Source organism: Miscanthus floridulus, chromosome 8 (assembly GCF_019320115.1).
Source record: "Miscanthus floridulus cultivar M001 chromosome 8, ASM1932011v1, whole genome shotgun sequence".
In the NCBI taxonomy this organism is placed as follows: domain Eukaryota; kingdom Viridiplantae; phylum Streptophyta; class Magnoliopsida; order Poales; family Poaceae; genus Miscanthus; species Miscanthus floridulus.
In genome coordinates, this window is record NC_089587.1 from 27,845,936 (window position 1) to 27,865,444 (window position 19,509).

General features: G+C 47.6%; 1 protein-coding gene and 1 long non-coding RNA gene across 2 annotated transcripts; both read left to right on the forward strand.

The window, feature by feature from the left end:
• Positions 1-4,940: 4,940 nt before the first annotated feature.
• LOC136468761 (uncharacterized mitochondrial protein AtMg00810-like) lies at positions 4,941-5,393 on the forward strand. The gene has a single exon (XM_066467213.1). The coding sequence runs from the start codon at positions 4,941-4,943 to the stop codon at positions 5,391-5,393; it is 453 nt and encodes a 150-aa protein (XP_066323310.1).
• Positions 5,394-15,945: 10,552 nt separating this feature from the next.
• Positions 15,946-19,075, forward strand: LOC136471410 (uncharacterized). The gene is made up of 2 exons (XR_010762025.1): positions 15,946-18,426; positions 18,661-19,075. It is a non-coding gene; the product is annotated as an uncharacterized lncRNA (long non-coding RNA).
• The last annotated feature ends 434 nt before the right edge of the window (positions 19,076-19,509 follow it).

Here is a 19,509-nt window from a genome sequence, read left to right on the forward strand (position 1 = left end):
CTGAGCTACATAGGATTCAGGGTAACAATATCTGGACAAGGAATTGGGTAACCAATGCAGCAAGTGTTTGCATCCAACCCCTAAACTTAATGCAACAATATATGTAATAATAATACTGTAACTGCAGTTCGGAAATTAGGAGGCTTAATATGCTCCGGGGCTTGCCTTTCACAAAGTTGCAAGGACGGTGGTCCGGGCACTCAACGGCGACCTCGTCTGGCACTTCTCCTGAAGGCTGCTCCACCTGAATCTCCGGCGTCGGCTGCTGTTGCTCACTCGGTTCCTTGAATTCCAGCAGAGTCACTCCTTCCGGTACACCTATTACATGCCGATGCAAAGGATAAATATCATGGATGCATAAGGAATGATATGATGCTCATGATGAATGAATCACAGTGAGTGTTTACGAAAGCATCACTGGACACTCGTTTACCGAGTGATTAGCTCTATTCAAATCACTTTAAGCATGTATCTACTTAACTTAAAGAACAAGACCAACTTACCTAACTTGCATAACCTAAGATAAAGATGCTTATCTTCGGTTAAAGGCCTAACACCTAGGAACATTACCACAGCTTAGAAATAGTAAAGGTATACATAATTTAACATTTAAAGTTTCATATGCATACAAGTAGTCCCTTAATTCAATCACAACTAAAGTTCTACAATTCCAAATGACTTGCATGAGGACATTCTGGATAGCTTATGAAATGTTCTACAAATCAATGGTAAACAGCAAAGCGTGATTCTGATGTTAACCAAATCAATTTCCAGCAAACCGAGAATCTGTCCAGAATGACCGGGTTACTAACTTAATTATTTAATGATTGTGCAAAAGCATACTTTGATCAAACCAAGTTTACCAACTTGTTTTTCATACCTAATAAACATCAGAAAGTATAGTGCCAACTTCTAAATAAATTATTTAATATCTTTTTTCAATTTATTTAGTTAATTAGGTGATTTAAGCAATATATAGTAAAACTATTCATAAAAATCTACAAAAATTACAGTAGCTATCTTATGCTGCACATAGACCATCATAAAAATTTCAAAGCCATAGGACAAACATAACTTGCTGTATCCTAAATAACAGATGACATGTCTAATTTGAGCATAATTAGGAAACCCTAATGAAAAGTGTCAAGCAACAGATTTCACATTTTTCCTAACATCATTATAGCATAAGAACCTTACTCACCAAATTTTACCCATACTGGATCTATAGAAAATTTATGAAAATTCACACAAGATCCATCCATTAATAAAAAGAAATTCTATAACTAAAAAACCACACATGCACTAGATCTGAAATTTTAACCATACCTTCTACTAAGCAAAAATAGATGATCCACAAAATTTCATAATTTTTGGACCATAGAAACTCAAGTTAAAATTCAAACAAATTTGTAGGCATCTAAAAACACATTTCAAAGTCCTATTTAATTCATCCAAATTTTCTAAAACATATGCTCATATAATATTTTTATTAAATACTAGAGATTACTAGGAACTCAACAAAATTAGAACCACATCATTTGGATCCACCATCTAAGAGCTACACATTTTTGAATATGCACATAAATCTATGAATAATCAAACAAAACAAAATAGAAACCCTAACAGCTACGGGGCCAGCCCAAGAAACGGTGGCCCGTGAGCGCACAGGCGTGGCCCAAGACACGGCCCACACTGGGCTCCCACCTCAGCCACGACGCTGACAGGGAGGACCCACGCGTCAGCGAAAGGAGCAGGGGAGGCGGCCTCGGCGACGGTGGAACTCACCGACGGCGAACCCTCCAGTGAATTGAACAGCACCGGCGTGCTTCCTAAGTCCGCACGCTTCGATTTCCCTACCAAGCCGAAGCTCTAGTGGTCCCTAAGCGCTTCGGCCATGGCGCACGGTGAATCGGCCATGGCGCACGGTGGCGCTCGGCCGTGTCCCGGCGCGGCTGGACCGGCACTGGTGATGGCCGTTACACTCGAGCACCTACGCGTGATGGAGACGACTAAACACAAACTAAGAGAGGAGTAGGGGAACGGGGCCATGCTGGCCACGGTGAGGTCACCGATGCGGCGATGACGGCCATGGCGCGGCGGTGCGTGGAGCCGGCAAGGCATGCTTACCTAGGGTTCGTACGACTCGGAGAAGGTGTAGATGAGATCCATGGGAGGCTAGCGGAGCATAGTGCACGAGGGTGTAGGGCGAGGCGCGACGGCGAGCAATGGCGGAGCGGTGGCTTCTCAGTGGCTCAGACGCGTGCGGGTTGAGCGAATGGAGCAGGGCCGAAGCTGGGGTGAGCGCGGCGCTGGCTTGAAGTGGAGGACAACGTGCAGCGGCTTCAGATCAGCCACGGCGCGTGGCAGCGCGATCAGCCGGCCGACGATGCGCGGCGCACACGCGTCTGGCGTTTTCTGAAAACGGTCGGTCACTGTAGCGCGCATTCAGTCGACTTGGATCGCCTGACAGCGCGAATTCAACGCCTTACTACGGCTAATCCAATGATGCTTTACAGAAACGGTGTACATGAAAAATGTAGAGGTACCATCCAGCTACATTTTCCTTTCAAGGACCATTCCCTAATTCGCCACGGATCAGCAGTTATATGAAGCCCAAGTTGGCCTGATCCAACTGAAAATGCAGTTTAAGACTTAGATAATTTTTTTCAGTGAAATCAGCATGTAATTCTAACTTGTGGGCCATGTTGGAGCATGTTCCACACATTTTCATGAGTTGGCCATAAAACAACTTTTGTTCCTTGATAAATTAGCTACAACTTTTGTAAAGAGTGCACAGCCATGCAAAGTCTCTAAGTTGGACTTTTGAATCAGTGAAATAGTGAGACTCCTAGGGTCAATTCTAGTCAAATCTTCACTTGAGGGCATTTTGGTCATTTTGATCTACATGAACAATGTCCCAACAAGTAACCTACATGTAGTTAAGGTGTAATATACCATGATCAACCATTTTACAAAAATTGTTATACCACTTCTAATGATCACATGTGATAAAGAAAGTAAAACAAGCAATTCATTCATATGTTGCAATGCAATGTTTCCCATGTTTCAAGACCTTGTTGTCATTTTATAATTGCCACATTACTACCATATTGCCATGTTTCCAAGTATGAGAGTTTCATGTTACATTCACATGTTTCATTACTACCACTCTAAGCAATCCAGCATGAAACACATATAATTTAAAATGTTGCATATGTATGTTTCAATGATAATGGCATGATGACATGGATAATGCACATGTTTATGAAATGACATGCAATTTAGTGGAAGCCTAAACACCTAGGGTGTTACACTACGAACTGACCGGGGCGGCGAATTCACTTCGGTGGAGTTCGCTGCATACTGCGCGGATTAGGGTGTGGTGCGACACCACACTGCGTTGTACTCGCCACAATAGAATGGCGTGGTGGAGCGGTGGAACCAAATGGTTGTTGGCATGGCTCGATCCATGATGAAGGCCAAGGGCATGCCGGCAAGGTTCTGGGGTGAGGCGGTGACCATGGCAGTGTTCATCCTCAACCACGCGCCCACTAAGGCCCTAAAGGGCAAGACACCGTTCAAAGCTTGGTATGGGCGCAAGCCGAGCATGTCCTTCCTCTAGAAATTCAGCTGCATCGGCCACATCAGGAAGACGAAGTCGGTCCTCACCAAACTAGAGGACAGGAGCAAACCGATGGTGCTCCTAGGCTACGCAGAAGGTACCAAGGCGTACCGGCTCTATGACCCACATGGAGCAAGGTGGTTGTCTCGCGCGACGTCATGTTCGACAAAAAGGTGGCCTAGGACTGGGATAGTCTGGGCATGGGGGAAGCTAGTGGCTTCACTGGCACCTTCATCATTGAGCACTTGATCATCCATGGTGGTGGAGACGCTGGAGAGGAGGTGCATACCACTCTAGCAACAGAGCCGAGCACTCCTAGGGTGGTGCCAAGCACTCTAGGAGGGGTGCTGAGCACTCTAGGAGTGGAGCTGAGCGATCCTGTAGTGGTGCCGACCAATCTAGGATGGGTGCCAAACACTCCCATAGTAGAGCTGACAGGTCTTGCAGTGGTGCCAACCACTACAAGACTAGTGCTGAGCACTCCTGCAGTGGTGCCGACCACTCCAGGAGTGGTGACGAGCGGTCTAGGAGTAGTGCCGAGCACTGCAGCTAGAGTGCCGAGCACTGTAGCCGGAGTGCCAAGCACTCCAGGTATTGCGTTGACCACTTTGGCAGAACAGGGAACTCCATTGACGTCGATCGAGTTCGCCTCACCTCTAAGCGACATCACTGAGTTGTGGATGCCTTTCACGATGGTGAGGAGGTGCGGTTCCGTAGGCTAGACGACATCATCGGTGGCACAGGGCCCTCAGGCCTGGCGAGTTAGCTACTCAATGACCCCGAGCTGCTTCTCATCAGTGCAGAGGAACCACCCACGTTCGCACTGGCCAAGCACGATGCAAATTGGCGATGGGCGATGTTGGAGGAGATGAAGGCGATCGAGGAAAACGAGACTTGAGAGCTCATCGATCCACCTCCAGGATGTCGTTCGATCGGCCTAAAGTGGGTGTACAAGGTCAAGCGGGACGAGCACGACGCCATTGTCAAGCACAAGGCGCGCCTTGTCACCCGAGGCTTTGTCTAGCATGAGGGCATCGACTTCAAGGAAGTCTTTACGCTGGTAGAGCGCATGGAGTCTATTTGACTACTTCTAGCTTTGGCAGTAGCGAAGGACTGGCGTGTCCATCACCTGAACGTAAAATTGGCCTTCCTCAATGGTGATCTGGTAGAGACAGTCTTTGTCAGACAACCTCTAGGTTTTGCGGTCAATGGAGCAGAGCACAGGGTGCTCCGACTGTGCAAGGCACCCTACGGGCTACGGTAGGCCCCACGAGCGTGGAACACCAAGCTTGACGCCACGCAGGGTGAGCTTGTGTTCATGAGGTGTGCAACCAAGCACGTGCTCTACATGCGGCGATGGGGGAAGAAGGAGCTCATCGTCAGCGTGTATGTGGACGACTTGATCATCACTGGCACGCGTGCGGAAGACATCGACAGCTTCAAGCGTAAGATGGTGGCTCATTTTCGAATGAGCGATCTTGGTGCACTCTCCTACTACTACGGCATCGAGGTAAGACAGAGGAAGGAGGCGCTCATGCTCGGTCAGAGCGCGTATGCCTCGAAGCTGGTGGAGTGGAGCGGCATGGCTGAGTGCAAGCCATGCGTGACTCCAATGGAGGAGCAACTAGAGCTGATGAAGGCTAGTACCACGGTGAAGGTAGATGCAACACTCTACCAAAGCATCGTCGGTGTTCTACGCTATCTAGTTCACACGAGGCCGAACATTGCGTTCACCGTGGGCTACGTCAGCCGCTTCATGGAGGATCCCTGAGAGGATCATTGGGCTGTGGTGAAGTGGCTGTTGTGCTACGTTAAGGGAACGGTGGATCAGGGGATCGTCTTTCCCAAAACCGGTGGAAGTAGGCTATAGCTCACTGTGTTCCACGATGCAGACATGGCGGGGGACATTGATGGATGGCGGAGCACCTCTGGCATGCTCGTTTTCCTTGGGTTAGCTCCAATCTCATGGCTATCACTGAAATAGAAGGTGGTGGTGCTATCCACGTGTGAGGTAGAGTATGTGGTGGCGGCCACAGCGATGTGCCAAGCTATATGGCTGCACCGGCTGCTGGGCAAGCTGACTGGTGTGGAAGCTCACCCACCAGCACTGATGGTGGACAACCAGCCCACCATTGCCCTCGCAAAGAATCCAGTTCTCCATGACTAGAGCAAGCACATCGATGTCAAGTTCCACTTCCTCAGGGACTATATCGATAGAGGGCAGATCATCATCGAATTCATCAAAATTGGTCGGCAACTCGTGGATGTCCTCACCAAGCCGCTCGGCCGTCTTTGGCTCACGGAGCTAAAGAAGATGATCGGCATGGAGGGGGTTCTAGGGTTAGCAGTAGGATTAGGGAAAGAATTGTTAAGTAATCTGCTGCTCCCCTTGTGTGAACGCGCGGCAGGGACAGGTGGCGTTGAAAGGGCTCCCTGCTGTTGCACTGTAGCCACTATAGGGGCAGGTGCCGCAAGGCTCCCCTACCGCACTGTAGCCACAGCAGAGGCAGGAGCCAAAGTCAACCCTGCTGTCACATCTAGTCACTATAGCAGCATGGTGGCCTGACATGTCTGTGTACTAGGATTAGATGGGTAGAGTTGTATATATAGTTTGCCACTGCAACTCAGTAAAGAGAGCGAGTTTAGTATTGCCATCTCCTCTGTAGAGCTCCGGCCAACACTGGTGCTTGTGCTGTGTGTGTGCTCTGTTCTCCCTCCCTTCTTCTATCTGTAGCCATAGTGCATGGTCGACAACGCCTATAAGTGGTCAGTTCACCCGTGCCGAAGATCAAGGGGCTAGCACCCCCCGCTCCTACCTAGATGAAATGACACGATGTGGCATGGGAAACGGCAACAGCAACAGCAATGGCAACTAGACTACTGGATTGAGCGCGGTAGTCGTCACTTCCTCATCACACTCTGGCCACGCTAAGCATGCGCGCATGTCCCTCCTCGCAAGCATGGCCATCGTTGTCTTCCTTGCAGCACGGCCGTGTGGCCACGGGCATGGGCAACACGGTGGAAGCAGAGGCAACTGGTGTCTAGTGGTGCCCGCAAAAGCGTCTGGGTCCAGCACTCCCCATGCCATGGCCCCACCTCATGCTCTTGATGTCGGCGTGGCAGGTCAAGGTCGGGCCGCCGATAGCACGGCATGCGGGTGACTTCCAACCTACGGGTCACGCCATTGGCTACTTGATGTAATGCTGTGGCACGACGTCGCGCGGTATCATGACTTGATTGGCGAGATCAGGCGCATTGCTATAGCATCATGTTGCAGGAGTGCTCATGCCTGAGGTGCTCCACCTGATAGAAATGGACAGCAACAAGGACAAGGACAGCAGTGACGCCAACTTTGATTTGTTCGACCTTGAGAGCTTGGCCACTAGCAGAACTGCCACGCATAAGATGGAGTTAGCTACCGACAATCACTCTAAACAGCGTCTTTGGCCATGGAACACAGGTAGGCACATAGGTAAAGCAAAGAAATGCATCATAATTGTCTTTGGTGTAGAATGTAGATAGTACTTTTGGGAGGAGATTAAGCACAACTTCATTATCGTTTATTTTGTTTCCTTGCCAAACTGTGAGATTTAAACCATCACGCATGTGATGGCTCCATATGGTTTTATCTTCGCTTACACGATTATACTTCTATCTACACCTAAAAAATTACTATAGTCATCATCGTGCGCTAATTAATTGCTTCACTCCCGCTGATACGGACTGCTCGGTAATCCCATCCCAATCCTAGTTCCAGTTCTTTTTTGGTACAGACTTGTTCCATATGGAAACCATATCATAAATTCACAATCCTCAACTCATCGTCCCTCTCACTCTAGTAATCCATCTCTGGTCTCCCATGGGCCTCTCTCGCGTCTCTTTTTCCACACTTGTTGTCGTCGCCGCCAACCTTGCTCTCGATCGCGCCCCCACCCCCTCCTAGCACAAGATCACCTCACATGAATCTGGTCAGTAGCGGCTCCACCTCACACATAGCGTTGAAGGAACCACACCCTCACATTCACCATCATGCACAAAGATGGTGACCTAGGCACGGAGTGGTGGCAGCACACCGTGGCAAGTCTAGAGTCTGCACTCAGGAAACGGAAGGGTCATCTGATGGACATCACTGGCAACGTGCTCGACCTCTGCCTCACCCGCGCCTTGACCCAGAAGGCATTGACGGCCCAACGACTGCTTTGTCGGCCCATCCTAGATGATTTAGCTGCTAGGCAGTATATGTAGGAAGGGAAGAGAGAGTATGAGGACATGAACAAATTTGTATCGAATATTTCTATTAATCCAAGCACTCCTCTGAACTAAATTCCTTACTGTTCTTCCCTTGTTCTTCCTTTCCCCTTCCCCAAGCATTTGTGCTTCTCACAATTGGTATCAGCTTCTAGTTGGCCACCGATCCACCCCACCCCCACTTCACCCGCCTGCAACGAACCCTAGAAGTCATGGGTCCGAATTTCAAGATGAACATGCAGGAGATCTAGCGTTCCATGGAGGAGTTTGGCTGCTGATTCGACGACCACGAAGCCAAGTGGGCGCAACGCTTCTCCGAGCTCGACTACGACCGTGTCGCCCGCGACTCTGTTGTTGACGCCCGCTTCAAGTCCCTAGAGTCCACCTATGGCGAGATCCAAAACCTACGCCTTGAGCATGTCCACATCGAGCGCGATGGCCGCGTCATAGCCCTAGAAGCTGTCACCTCCAATATTGGCAACAGGCATCCGACGGTCGAGGTGCTCATCGACGACCTCAACCTAAAGGCCCAGAAGATGGCCAAGAACTATGACCATGTGGTGTTCAACACTCCAACTCACTAGCCCGGCGTCTCTCCTCACCAACCTCTGTGTCTGCGCACACCCCTATCGGATTCATCGCCGACCAGCCCAGCGGGCACTGCGTTCAACAGACTACACAGGATCCTGGGTCCGACGTCTTAACGACGTGGACCCATGTCCCGGCATTGGGTATGTCTCCGATGTCCCCTATTAGAATAACAGTGCCTCTAAACCATAGATTGGGGTAAGCATCTTACTTACGGTTCCTCTAGTTCGCCCTGGCACAGTTGCGCCACAGCCTCATGGATGCCGGTGTTGAGGGAGATCAGCACTATGGAGTCCAGCGTAGTGATGGCGAGGTCCAGTGGTGACGGTGATGCGAGTCTAGTGGTGACGGCGTAGTCAGTGGGGCTTCCCGTCGCTGGCAGCACTCTTCTTTTGATTGGATTAGTGTTTCTCTGTAGGTGGTTACGGCGTCTCTGGTCAACCTCGTGGTTAGAGCCGTGAACCCCACCTATCTTTATAGTGTTGTGCGATAGGGGTCCACCAACCATATTAGGGTTGGGCACCCCCGATCAGGGCGTAGATCCAAGGGCCCAATAGGCCATTGGGCCTATTGGTGGAGATCAACTAACATTCTTTCCCTTGATCTCACTACCATCTTTTAATTTCATATCATTTACTTTTGTTCATTCCATTACAGATTAGCGCATAGAGCATGTTTCATCGTCATGGTCAATTGCCGATAGATTTAACAGCTACATCACACCACTATGTTCTGAAATAGATACTTAACTTTGGGCATTCTTTTGTCTAGGAATTTTAGGCTTTTCCCTTAAACCCATGCTAGCTATATGTTCTCTGAATATGTTGGGTGGTAAGCCTTTTGTAAGCGGATCCGTAAGCATCTTTTCGGTACTTATATGCTCAAGACTTATGACATGATCCTAGACTTTATCTTTCACAACATAATACTTTATGTCAATGTGTTTGGCAGCACCACTTGACTTATTGTTGTGAGCATACTGTACTGCCGAATTATTATCGCAGTATAACTTAAGTGGTCTATAGATGTCATCAACCACCTTCAAACCGGGTATGAACTTCTTTAGCCAGTTCACCTGCCCCGTTGCCTCATAACACGCTACAAACTCGGCATACATTGTGGATGATGTAGTGACGGTTTGCTTTGAGCTTTTCCATGAAATAGCTCCCCTTCGAGAGTGAATACATATCTAGACGTAGATTTTCTATCATCTCCCGCATAATCAGAATCTGAATATCCCACTATATGGAGTGAATCAGATCTTCTATACGTCATCACGAGGCCTTTCATTCCTTGCAAATAACGTAAGACTTTCTTTACTAATTTTTAGTATTCTATTCTAGAATTGCTCTAGAATCTGCCAAGTAACCTAGTAACAAATGCCAAGTCATGGCGCGTACATACTTAAGCATATTGCAAGCTTCCGACAGCTAAAGCATATGGAACTATTTTTATTTGATCGATCTCATACTGGTTCCTAGGGCATTGAAAATCCCCATATCTGTCGCCCTTGACTATACGAGCAGGTGAGGGACTACATTTGTGCATACTGAATTTCTTTAAGATCCTTTCAATGTATGCCTTTTGTGACAGTCCCAATACCCCTTTACTTCTATCTCGGTGAATCTCGATCCCTATAACGAACGAGGCTTCACCAATATCTTTCATATCAAATTTTGAGGACAAAAACTTCTTTGTCTCCAGTAGTAGACTGACATCACTACTAGCAAGTAAGATATCATCCACATATAGGACAAGGAAGATAAACTTCTCATTCTTAAACTTTGCATAGACACAATTGTCCTCCATATTCTCTTTAAACCCAAAATTTCTTATTGTCTGATCAAACTTTAAGTACTACTGTCTTGAAGCTTGTTTTAATCCATAAATGGATTTCTTTAGGCGACATCCCATTCGTTCTTTTCCTTCCATGACAAAACCTTTTGGTTGTGCCATGTAAACATTTTCGTCCAAGTCCCCGTTGAGAAATGCCATCTTTAGATCCATCTGATGTAATTCTAAATCATAATGTGCCACTAATGTCATTATGATTCTGAAGGAATCCTTACATGAGACTGGAGAAAAGGTCTCATTGTAATCAATCTCTTCTCTTTGCGTAAAGCCTTTTGTCACAAGTCACATTTTATATCTCTCTATATTCTCTTGAGAGTCAAGTTTTGTTTTGTAGACCCATTTATAACCTACTATTTTGGCTCCTTTAGGAATTATTTCTAAGTCCCAAACTTTATTGGCATTCATGGATTTCATTTCATCTTCCATGGCCTCAAGCCACTTTGATGAATGATCACTTCTCATGGCTTCTTCAAATGAGGTGGGATCATCCTCTATTTGAAATTCCTTAGTGTTGTATACTTCATAGTCAGCAGGAATAGCTGATTTTCTAACTCTTTGAGACCTTCTAGGGGCCTCCACATTTGGCAATCTTCTGTTTGAGGCTGTTGTTGCTCCCCCTCATGTGTGGCAATAGGTTCTACAGGATACTGAAGAACAGGTTCTTCATCATCATTCATTATTGCCATAGGCGGAATAACAACAGGTGCTGGCACCACAGTATCTTGCACTGTCGGTGTAGCGACAGCAGGTAGTGAGAAAAATGGCTCATGAATCATCGGAGTGGGCGCATACACCCGCTTCTCTTCAAGGTCAATTTCTCGAGCTACCATGCTCTCCCTCATCATTTCATCCTCTAGGAAGACAGCGTGTCTCATTTCCACAAACTTTATATGTCCGTTTAGACAGTAGAAACGAAAACCTTTTGACTTTCTAGATAGCCAATGAAATGGCAACTTACTATTTTGGGATCTAGCTTCCTAATATTTGGGTTAAATACTTTAGCCTCAACAGGACTCCTCCACACACGTAAGTGGTTTAGTGAGGGTACTATTCCTGTCCACAACTTATACGGTGTTTTGGGTACCAACTTACTTGGTACTCTATTGAGAATATGAATGACGGTTTTTAACGCCTCCATCCACAGGCTCAACGGTAAGGTGGAGTAACTTATCATACTACGCACCATATCCATCAGGGTACGATTACGTTTTTCAGCTACTCCATTCCGCTGATGTTCGCCCGGTGTAGAATACTGGGCTACTATGCCATTCTCCTATAAGAACCTTCCAAAAAGTCTAGGAACTTAGCCATATCGGGTATGCCGACCGTAGTATTCCCCACATGGTCGGACCTGACTATCTTAATCTTTAAATTGTGTTGGTTTTCAACTTCTGCCTTAAATATCTTATAATTTATCTAATGCTTCTATTCTTTCTTTGATTGAATAAATGTAGCCATAATGGGAGTAATCATCTGTGAATGTTATGAACGAATCATAACCATCCACACTCTTTACAGGAAACTGACCACAGATGTCTGTGACACTTTTTACAAGAAACTGACCACAAATGTCTGTGTGAATAATCTGTAAAATTCCTGCGCTTCGTTTGGCATCTTTCTTAATTTTCTTTACATACTTTCCTTTTATGCATTCTCTGCATTGTTCTAAATCTGAGAGCTCTAATGGAGAAAGAATAGTATTCTTAACTAGTCTTTCTATTCTCCCCCTCAAAATATGGCCTAAACGACAGTGCCATAATTTCGATGACGCATCGTGAGCTCTCTTATTCTACCGTTTCCAGATTAACTCTCTGTCACCAGCTGCTTTATCAGCTGGGTAGCATATGTCTTTGAAGAGCCAATGAACTGACTCTTTATTCTATCGAGATACTCAGTGACCATGTCACACTCTGGAATTGAACCCACAATTGTAGGCTTAATCATGTTCTTTATCACAGCTAAACACTTCTTGTTGGCAGTGACCCACTTCCTATGCTCAAGGTCATATGACATCTTTTGGGATTCAAAATCCCTCTCTTTAGTTGCCCAAGCGACATCAGCCTCGTTTGTCAACCTCACCGGTGCCACAGGCTCAGTAGAACGCGGTGAGGTGACTACCCAGTCCACCTCAGCCAAGATAAAGGTCAGGTCAATCTTTTTCTTAACATAAAAAAAATAACAATTGTATGCCTTGATTCAAATATTGGTCAAAATTAAAACATACAACTGTTCTTATACACTAATTCTACATCATCGTTGGGCAGAAATAGAATTAATGTATAAAATCATTTAAATTTACAACTGTTCTTATACACTAATTCTACATTACTGTTGGGCAGAAATAGAATTAATGCATAAATCATTAAAATTTACAACTATTCTTATACACTAATTCTACATCACCGTTGGACAGTAATAGAATTAATGCATAAATCATTAAAATTTACAACTGTTCGTATACACGAATTCTACATCACCGTTGGGCAGAAATAGAATTAATGCATAAAATTATTAAAATTATGATATTGTTATTAACAACGTTGGTCAGAAAATAACAACATCATAATCATGTCAAAATCTTTTTTTCTCCAATTAAATGTCACGTTGGTTCAAAATAACTAGAGAATAAACAATTTCTTTAGCGGTGGAAAAACTAATTCAATATAATGAATTTTACCCATAGGAAAAATCTCTTTTCTATTTTCTTTAAGCCATTAATCAATTTCCAGGAAATAAACATTTACTTAAAAAAGAAAAAAGGAAAACTGATTCAATTCTTTTACTGTTTATTGAATCATCGCCCGTCCGTTCTGATCGGACGGTCGAGCGCGCCGATAGGGTGAACAAAACTCCACCCCCGCCCGGCCAGCCTCCCCAAAACCCTAGAGCCTCATTTTTCACTCCTCTGCCTTTCTCTCTCTCGTGCCGCGTCGGCGTCAGCAGCGGCGGACATGGTGGCCGCCGGCATCGTGAGGAAAGCAGCCACCGGAGCATGTCCAGCAGCTCCCCTTCCTCCTCTTCTTTTCTTTTTGCCGCGCTCCTTCTTCCTTCTTAGCGCAGCAAGCAACAACCGAGCGAGCGAAGCGGTGGAGCGGGTAGCCATGGCGCCGTCGCCGGCCCCCTCGCTGGCGTGCGCGCTCCCCCAGCTCGGCCTTCTTCTCCCGTGCCGATGAAGGGTCAGCCCAATGCACGGCGAGGTAGGTCCTTTCCTCTTCTTCCCCGTCCCCCTCTTCTTTTGGATTTGAATTCTACTTCTCTTATCCGAACCGGTGTTGGGGATTAGGGTTTAGTTCTAGGGTTAGGGTTCGGAATCCGACCCATGGTTCTTCTTCCCCAGAGGGTCTTCACGGGTTTAGGGTTCGGCTTTGATTCTCATCTAGGCCAAATCCCTCTCTTTTGTTCTTTCCTTCACCTAGTTAGGGTTAGGGTTAGGAATTACTGTTCTTCTGCTTCTTGCCGAATTGATTGCGGGTTTAGGGTTTGGTTTCGAGTAGACTTAAAGCCGAGCCCTCCTTCTCTTCTTTCTTTCACCCAGTTAGGGTTAGGGTTAGGAAAACCCTCTTTCTACTCAGATCCGAATGGGTCAGTTCTTTTCTTGCCGTGCGCCGGTAAAGACGGCGGTGCGGCACCTTTCCCCGCACGGTGGCGGTGGTGACCGAGAGTTCAGTGACATCCGCCACCCCCCGGTCTCTTTTCAATTTTCTTTTACTCGGTTAGGGTTAGGGTTTCAATCCGAAACGGATCGAACCCTTGTGCTTTCTTTGATTTATTTTCAATGATTTACCACATACTAGATCTACACACTGGCAACCTGGCTCTGATACCATTGTTAGAATAACAGTGCCTCTAAACCGTAGATCGGGGTAAGCATCTTACTTATGGTTCCTCGTGGACGCCGGTGTCGAGGGAGCTCGGCGCTGTGAAGTCCAGCGTAGTGATGGCGAGGTCCAGTGGCGACGGTGACGCAAGTCCGGTGGTGACGGCGAAGTCAGTGGGGCTTTTTCGTCGCTGGTAGCACTCTTCTTTTGATCGGATTAGTGTTTCTCTGTGGGTGGTTACGGCGGCTCCGGTCAACCTCGTGGTTAGAGCCGTGAACCCCACCTATCTTTATAGTGATGTGCGACAGGGGCCCGCCAACCATATTAGGGTTGGACGCCCCCGATCAGGGCGCAGATCCAAGGGCGTTGGGCCTATTGGTGTAGATCAACTAACATCCCCCTCTCATATTCCGCTTCTTGTTCTTCCTATTATTCGTCCGCCGCCAGTTCCTGATCCCAACCATCCACCAATTCCCCAACCCTCCCCAATCCATCTGACCCCACCAAATTCAAACCCCTCCCCCTTGCCTAGATGTTGCAATACACCTGATTCCACCCAAATCGCCACGAACCTTGGCCGCCTACCTAAGCTACCCTTCCCTAAGTTCAACGGTGAGAACCCTCGCCGTTGGCGTCACCGTTGTGAGAAATATTTTTCCATGTATCAGGTTGACGAACCCCTTTGGCTCAGTGTCGCCGAGATGTATCTTGAGGGACCCGCTGATCGCTGGTACCAGTCCATCACACCCCAGCTCCTAGATGCTTCATGGGATACCTTCTCTCATCTACTCCATGACCGTTTTGACCGCGGTCAGCATGAGCTTTTGCTTCGCCAACTCTTTAATATTCATCAGAAAACAATAGTCTCTGCCTATGTTACTAAGTTGTCGAAACTGGTGGATCAGCTTAACTCCTACTCTCAAACAAACGATCCCATGTATTTCACCATGCGATTCATTGACGACCTCAAACCTAAAATAAAAAACGTTGTGCTTGTTCAACGCCCAAAAACTTTCGATACTGCCTGCGCCTTGGCATTGTTGCAGGAACAGGTGGCCGGACCCAAAACGGTGCGAGCTGGTGATTGGTATTCTGCGTTCAAGCCTGCTCATCAAGCGCGTGTGCCGTTGCCTCTGCCACCGCCACCGCCACGCATCGAGAAGCCTGTTCCAGCCTTGCCGCAGCTACTGTGCCGGCACAGGCAAATGTCGAGATGTCAAGCTCCAGGCCCTCAAGACCTATCAACGTGCACTTTGCTACAAGTCTGGTGCCAAGTGGAGCAGGGACCATTGTTGTGCACCTGAAGTGCTGCAGGCAGTCGATGCTCTCTGGGATCCTTTTTCATCTAAGGATTCGCTGGCCGATTCATCTACTGAGGACAGTCCACCTGAGCAACTCATGTTGGCTCTGTCGAAGTCTGCAGTGTCTGTAATTCCTGCTGCTCGAACTATGCGACTGATTGGGCTTCTTCAGAACGTGCCAGTTCAAATTCTGATTGACTCCGGCAGCTCTTCGTCCTTCATTAACAGTCCTGATTGCCTCAGCTTGTTGATGTGCAAATGCTTGCTGTGCCCAGTTCAGTTCAGGTTGCTGGCGACGGTCGCTTGGTCAGTCAGTCAGTGTTATGCAGTGTGCCATGGACAGTGGATGATTGCACCTTCCGGACAGATTTCAGGACTTTACCTCTGGCCAGCTTTGATGTCATCATCAACATGGATTGGCTCAAAGCCCATAGCCTAATACAAGTGGATTGGCGCCAGAAATGGCTGGCCGTGCCTCATGAAGGAGAGATACGAATTCTTCAGGTCTGTCCCCAACTAGTCCTCCTTCAAGTTGACCTGTTGCCTGACAACCCATCAGAACCAGAACCTTCAGCAATGATTCATCTTGCAGTCCAACCGCTGTTGATAGAGTTTAGTGATCTCTTCCAAGAACCAACTGGGTTGCCTCCTTCGCGGGCTTGTGATCATGAGATTCCACTGGTGCTGGGTGCCCAGCCAGTGTTCATCCGACCCTACCGCTACCCTCCCAAATTGAAGGACGAATTTGAACGCCAAATCCAGGATATGTTGCAGCAGGGGCTAATTCGACCAAGCGTCAGTGCTTTCTCATCTCCTGTCCTGCTGGTCAAAAAGAAGGACGATTCATATCGTTTTTGTGTTGATTTCCGTCACCTGAATGCTCTCACACAGAAGTCTAAGTTTCTGGTGCCAGTTTTTGATTAACTCATGGATGAGCTTCACAATGCCCGATGGTGCTCGACCCTCGACCTTAGGGCAGGTTTTCACCAAATACTGCTCCGATCCGGGGAAGAATATAAAACGGCTTTCCAAACTCACTTCGGCCAGTATGAGTTCAACATCATGGCATTTGGTGTCACGGGCGCGTCGGGCGCGTTCCATGGAGCGATGAATTCTACTTTAGCTCCAAGCCTCCGCAAGTTCGTCTTAGTATTCTTTGACGATATCTTGATCTACAACCGCACTCTGGAGGAACATATACATCACATCCACCAAGTGTTTCAATGGCTGCATGCAGATCAAAGGAAACTGAAACTATCCAAGTGCAGTTTTGCTCGTGAGTCGATCTCCTACCTCGACCACGTGGCCAGCACTGCTGGTCTTTCCACTGATCCATCTAAGGTACAAGCAGTTCTTGACTGGCCTGTTCCTTCTACAGTAAAGGATCTTCAGGGATTCTTGGGTCTTGCGGGATATTACAGGAAATTCGTCCGCAATTTCAGTATATTGGCCAAGCCCCTCACAGAGTTACTGAAAAAGGATCAAATCTTTGCTTGGACTGACCGACATGCAGTGGCCTTGAAGCTGTTAAAGGGTGCGCTCAGTTCCGCGCCGGTGTTGGCTCTGCCTGACTTTTCATAGCCATTTCATATAGACACTGATGCATCCAGTTCATGCATGGGCATTGTCTTGCACCAGAACGGCCACCCATTGGCTTTCATCAGTAAGCCTCTTAGCCCACGGAATCAAGGCCTTACGGTGTATGAGGAGTATCTCGCCATTCTTATGGCCATGGATCAGTGGTGACATTACCTCTTACAAGCCGAATTTGTAATTCACACCGACCACCAGATCTTGACACACCTCAACGAGCAACGTCTCCATATAGCTTGGCAACAAAAGGTTTTTTCTCGCCTTCAGGAGTTGCAGTACTGCATTCAGTACTGCAAGGGTTGCGACAATGTCACAGCGGATGCTTTATCCCGCCGCGCTCACCCTAAGTACCTGCATGCCATTTCTTCGGTTCAACATCAGTGGTTGACAGATGTTCAAGCCTCTTATCAGTCTGATGCAGCGGCTTTGGAATTGATCACCAAGCTCTCAGTGGCTCCTGTGTCTGTTCCACCTTTCACTCTATCCCAAGGGATCCTGTGGCATAAGAAACCGTGTGTGGTTGGGCTCCAGCCACTCATTGCAGCAGTAGGTGCTCCAGGAGTTCCACTCCAGTCCAGTGGGCGGACACTCGGGTGCTCCAGTCACTTACAGCCGCATCAAGCGCTTATTCTATTGGCTTGGTCTTCAAGAAGCTGTGTGGTCATTTGCCCAGCCATGTTCAGTCTGTCTGCAAGCCAAGCCCGAACATGTCCGCTACCCTGGGCTTCTCCAACCGCTGCCAGTACCTCAAGCTTCTTGGGAGATCATCACAATGGACTTCATTGAGGGACTTCCTCCTTCGGGCAGTGCCGATGCGATACTTGTGGTTGTTGACAAGTTCTTGAAGTTCGCCCATTTCATACCCCTAAAGCACCCTTTCACGGCAGTAGTGGTGGCTAAGCTTTTTCTTGATACTGTCTTTGGTCTCCATGGTCTGCCCAAGTCTATCATCTCAGATCGCAACCGTGTCTTTACAAGAAAGTTTTGGCAACTGCTATTTCGGTCCGCTGCCACCAGTCTCCGCCTCAGTTCTTCCTACCACCCGCAGACTAACGTCCAGACAGAGTGAGTAAACCAGTGTCTGGAGACGTACTTACGCTGCTTCGTGCACGCGTGTCCATCTCAATGGAGCCGATGGTTGTCCTTGGCCGAATTTTGGTACAATTCATCTACACATTCTACATTGGGATGTTCCCCGTTTGAGGTCTTGTACGGCTTTCCGCCTTGGCACTTTGGACTGGACATCAATTCTTTGGATGTTGTTCCTGATTTGCAGACCTGGATGAAGAACAGAGAGCTTATGCAGGATTTAGTCAAGCAACATCTCTTGCGTGGTCAGGCACGCATGAAGAAGCAAGCTGACAAAGGCCGTTCAGAGCGCACTTTTGCCGTCAGTGACATGGTATTCCTCAAACTCCAACCCTACATGCAATCATCCGTCGCTCACAGATCCAACAACAAGCACTACTTCAAATTCTTTGGGCCGTTCAAGATCATCTAATGGATCGGCGCTGTTGCTTACAAGCTTAAGTTGCCTCCATCAGCAGCGGTCCATGACGTCTTTCACGTATCACAGCTGAAGCTCTTGCCAGGTGGGCAGCAGGTCTCACCATCGCTTCCATCTGATTTGCCTCAGTTTCAGGTGCCATATAGGGTGCTCCAACAGCGCTGGACTGCCGGCGACAGTACCGTGGAGCAAGGCCTCATCCACTGGACACATTCGCCGCAGGAGCTCACCACGTGGGAGGATCTTCTTCCGCTACGTCAGCGCTTTCCACGCGCACCGGCCTGGGGACATGCCAGCACTGAAGAGGAGGGGGATGTCAGCACCCAGTCCCTGCCTGCCACTGATCCTGACGCGGCGACGGGCTCGACCTCTGCCTCACCCGCGCCCCGGCCCAGAAGGCACCGACGGCCCAACGGCTGCTTCGTCGGCCCATCCTGGATGACTTAGCTGCTAGGCAGTATATGTAGGAAGGGAAGAGAGTATGAGGACATGAACAAATTTGTATCGAATATTTCTGTTAATCTAAGCACTCCTCCAAACTAAATTCCTTGCTGTTCTTCCCCTGTTATTCCTTTCCCCTTTACCAAGCTACTGTGCTTCTCACAACTAGTTATGCGTTGTTCATTATATTATTTACAAGTGGATGCTTCTTCCATTCCAATAGTCGCAAACAGGAACTCAATTAGAAGCTTAGCTTAAAACATGAGTACCGGAGAGGTATACACCCATATGAACCGGTTACATAAAATTGTCGATCCTTGTCCCACGTAACACGTAACGTGTTCCTCAGAACTGGCCTTCGTGCCAGGAAATTTGTGGCACTACGTACCGCCTTATATAGTTGGGGGTTGGGTTACAAAGACGGCGCCACTTAGGATCACATTTACAGATATGTTTTCTACTTTGTTATTACAACTAAATCCCATTTCTTGTGGGATAAAGTTTCCACCTAACTTTGTGTAGCAAGTTGATGATGAG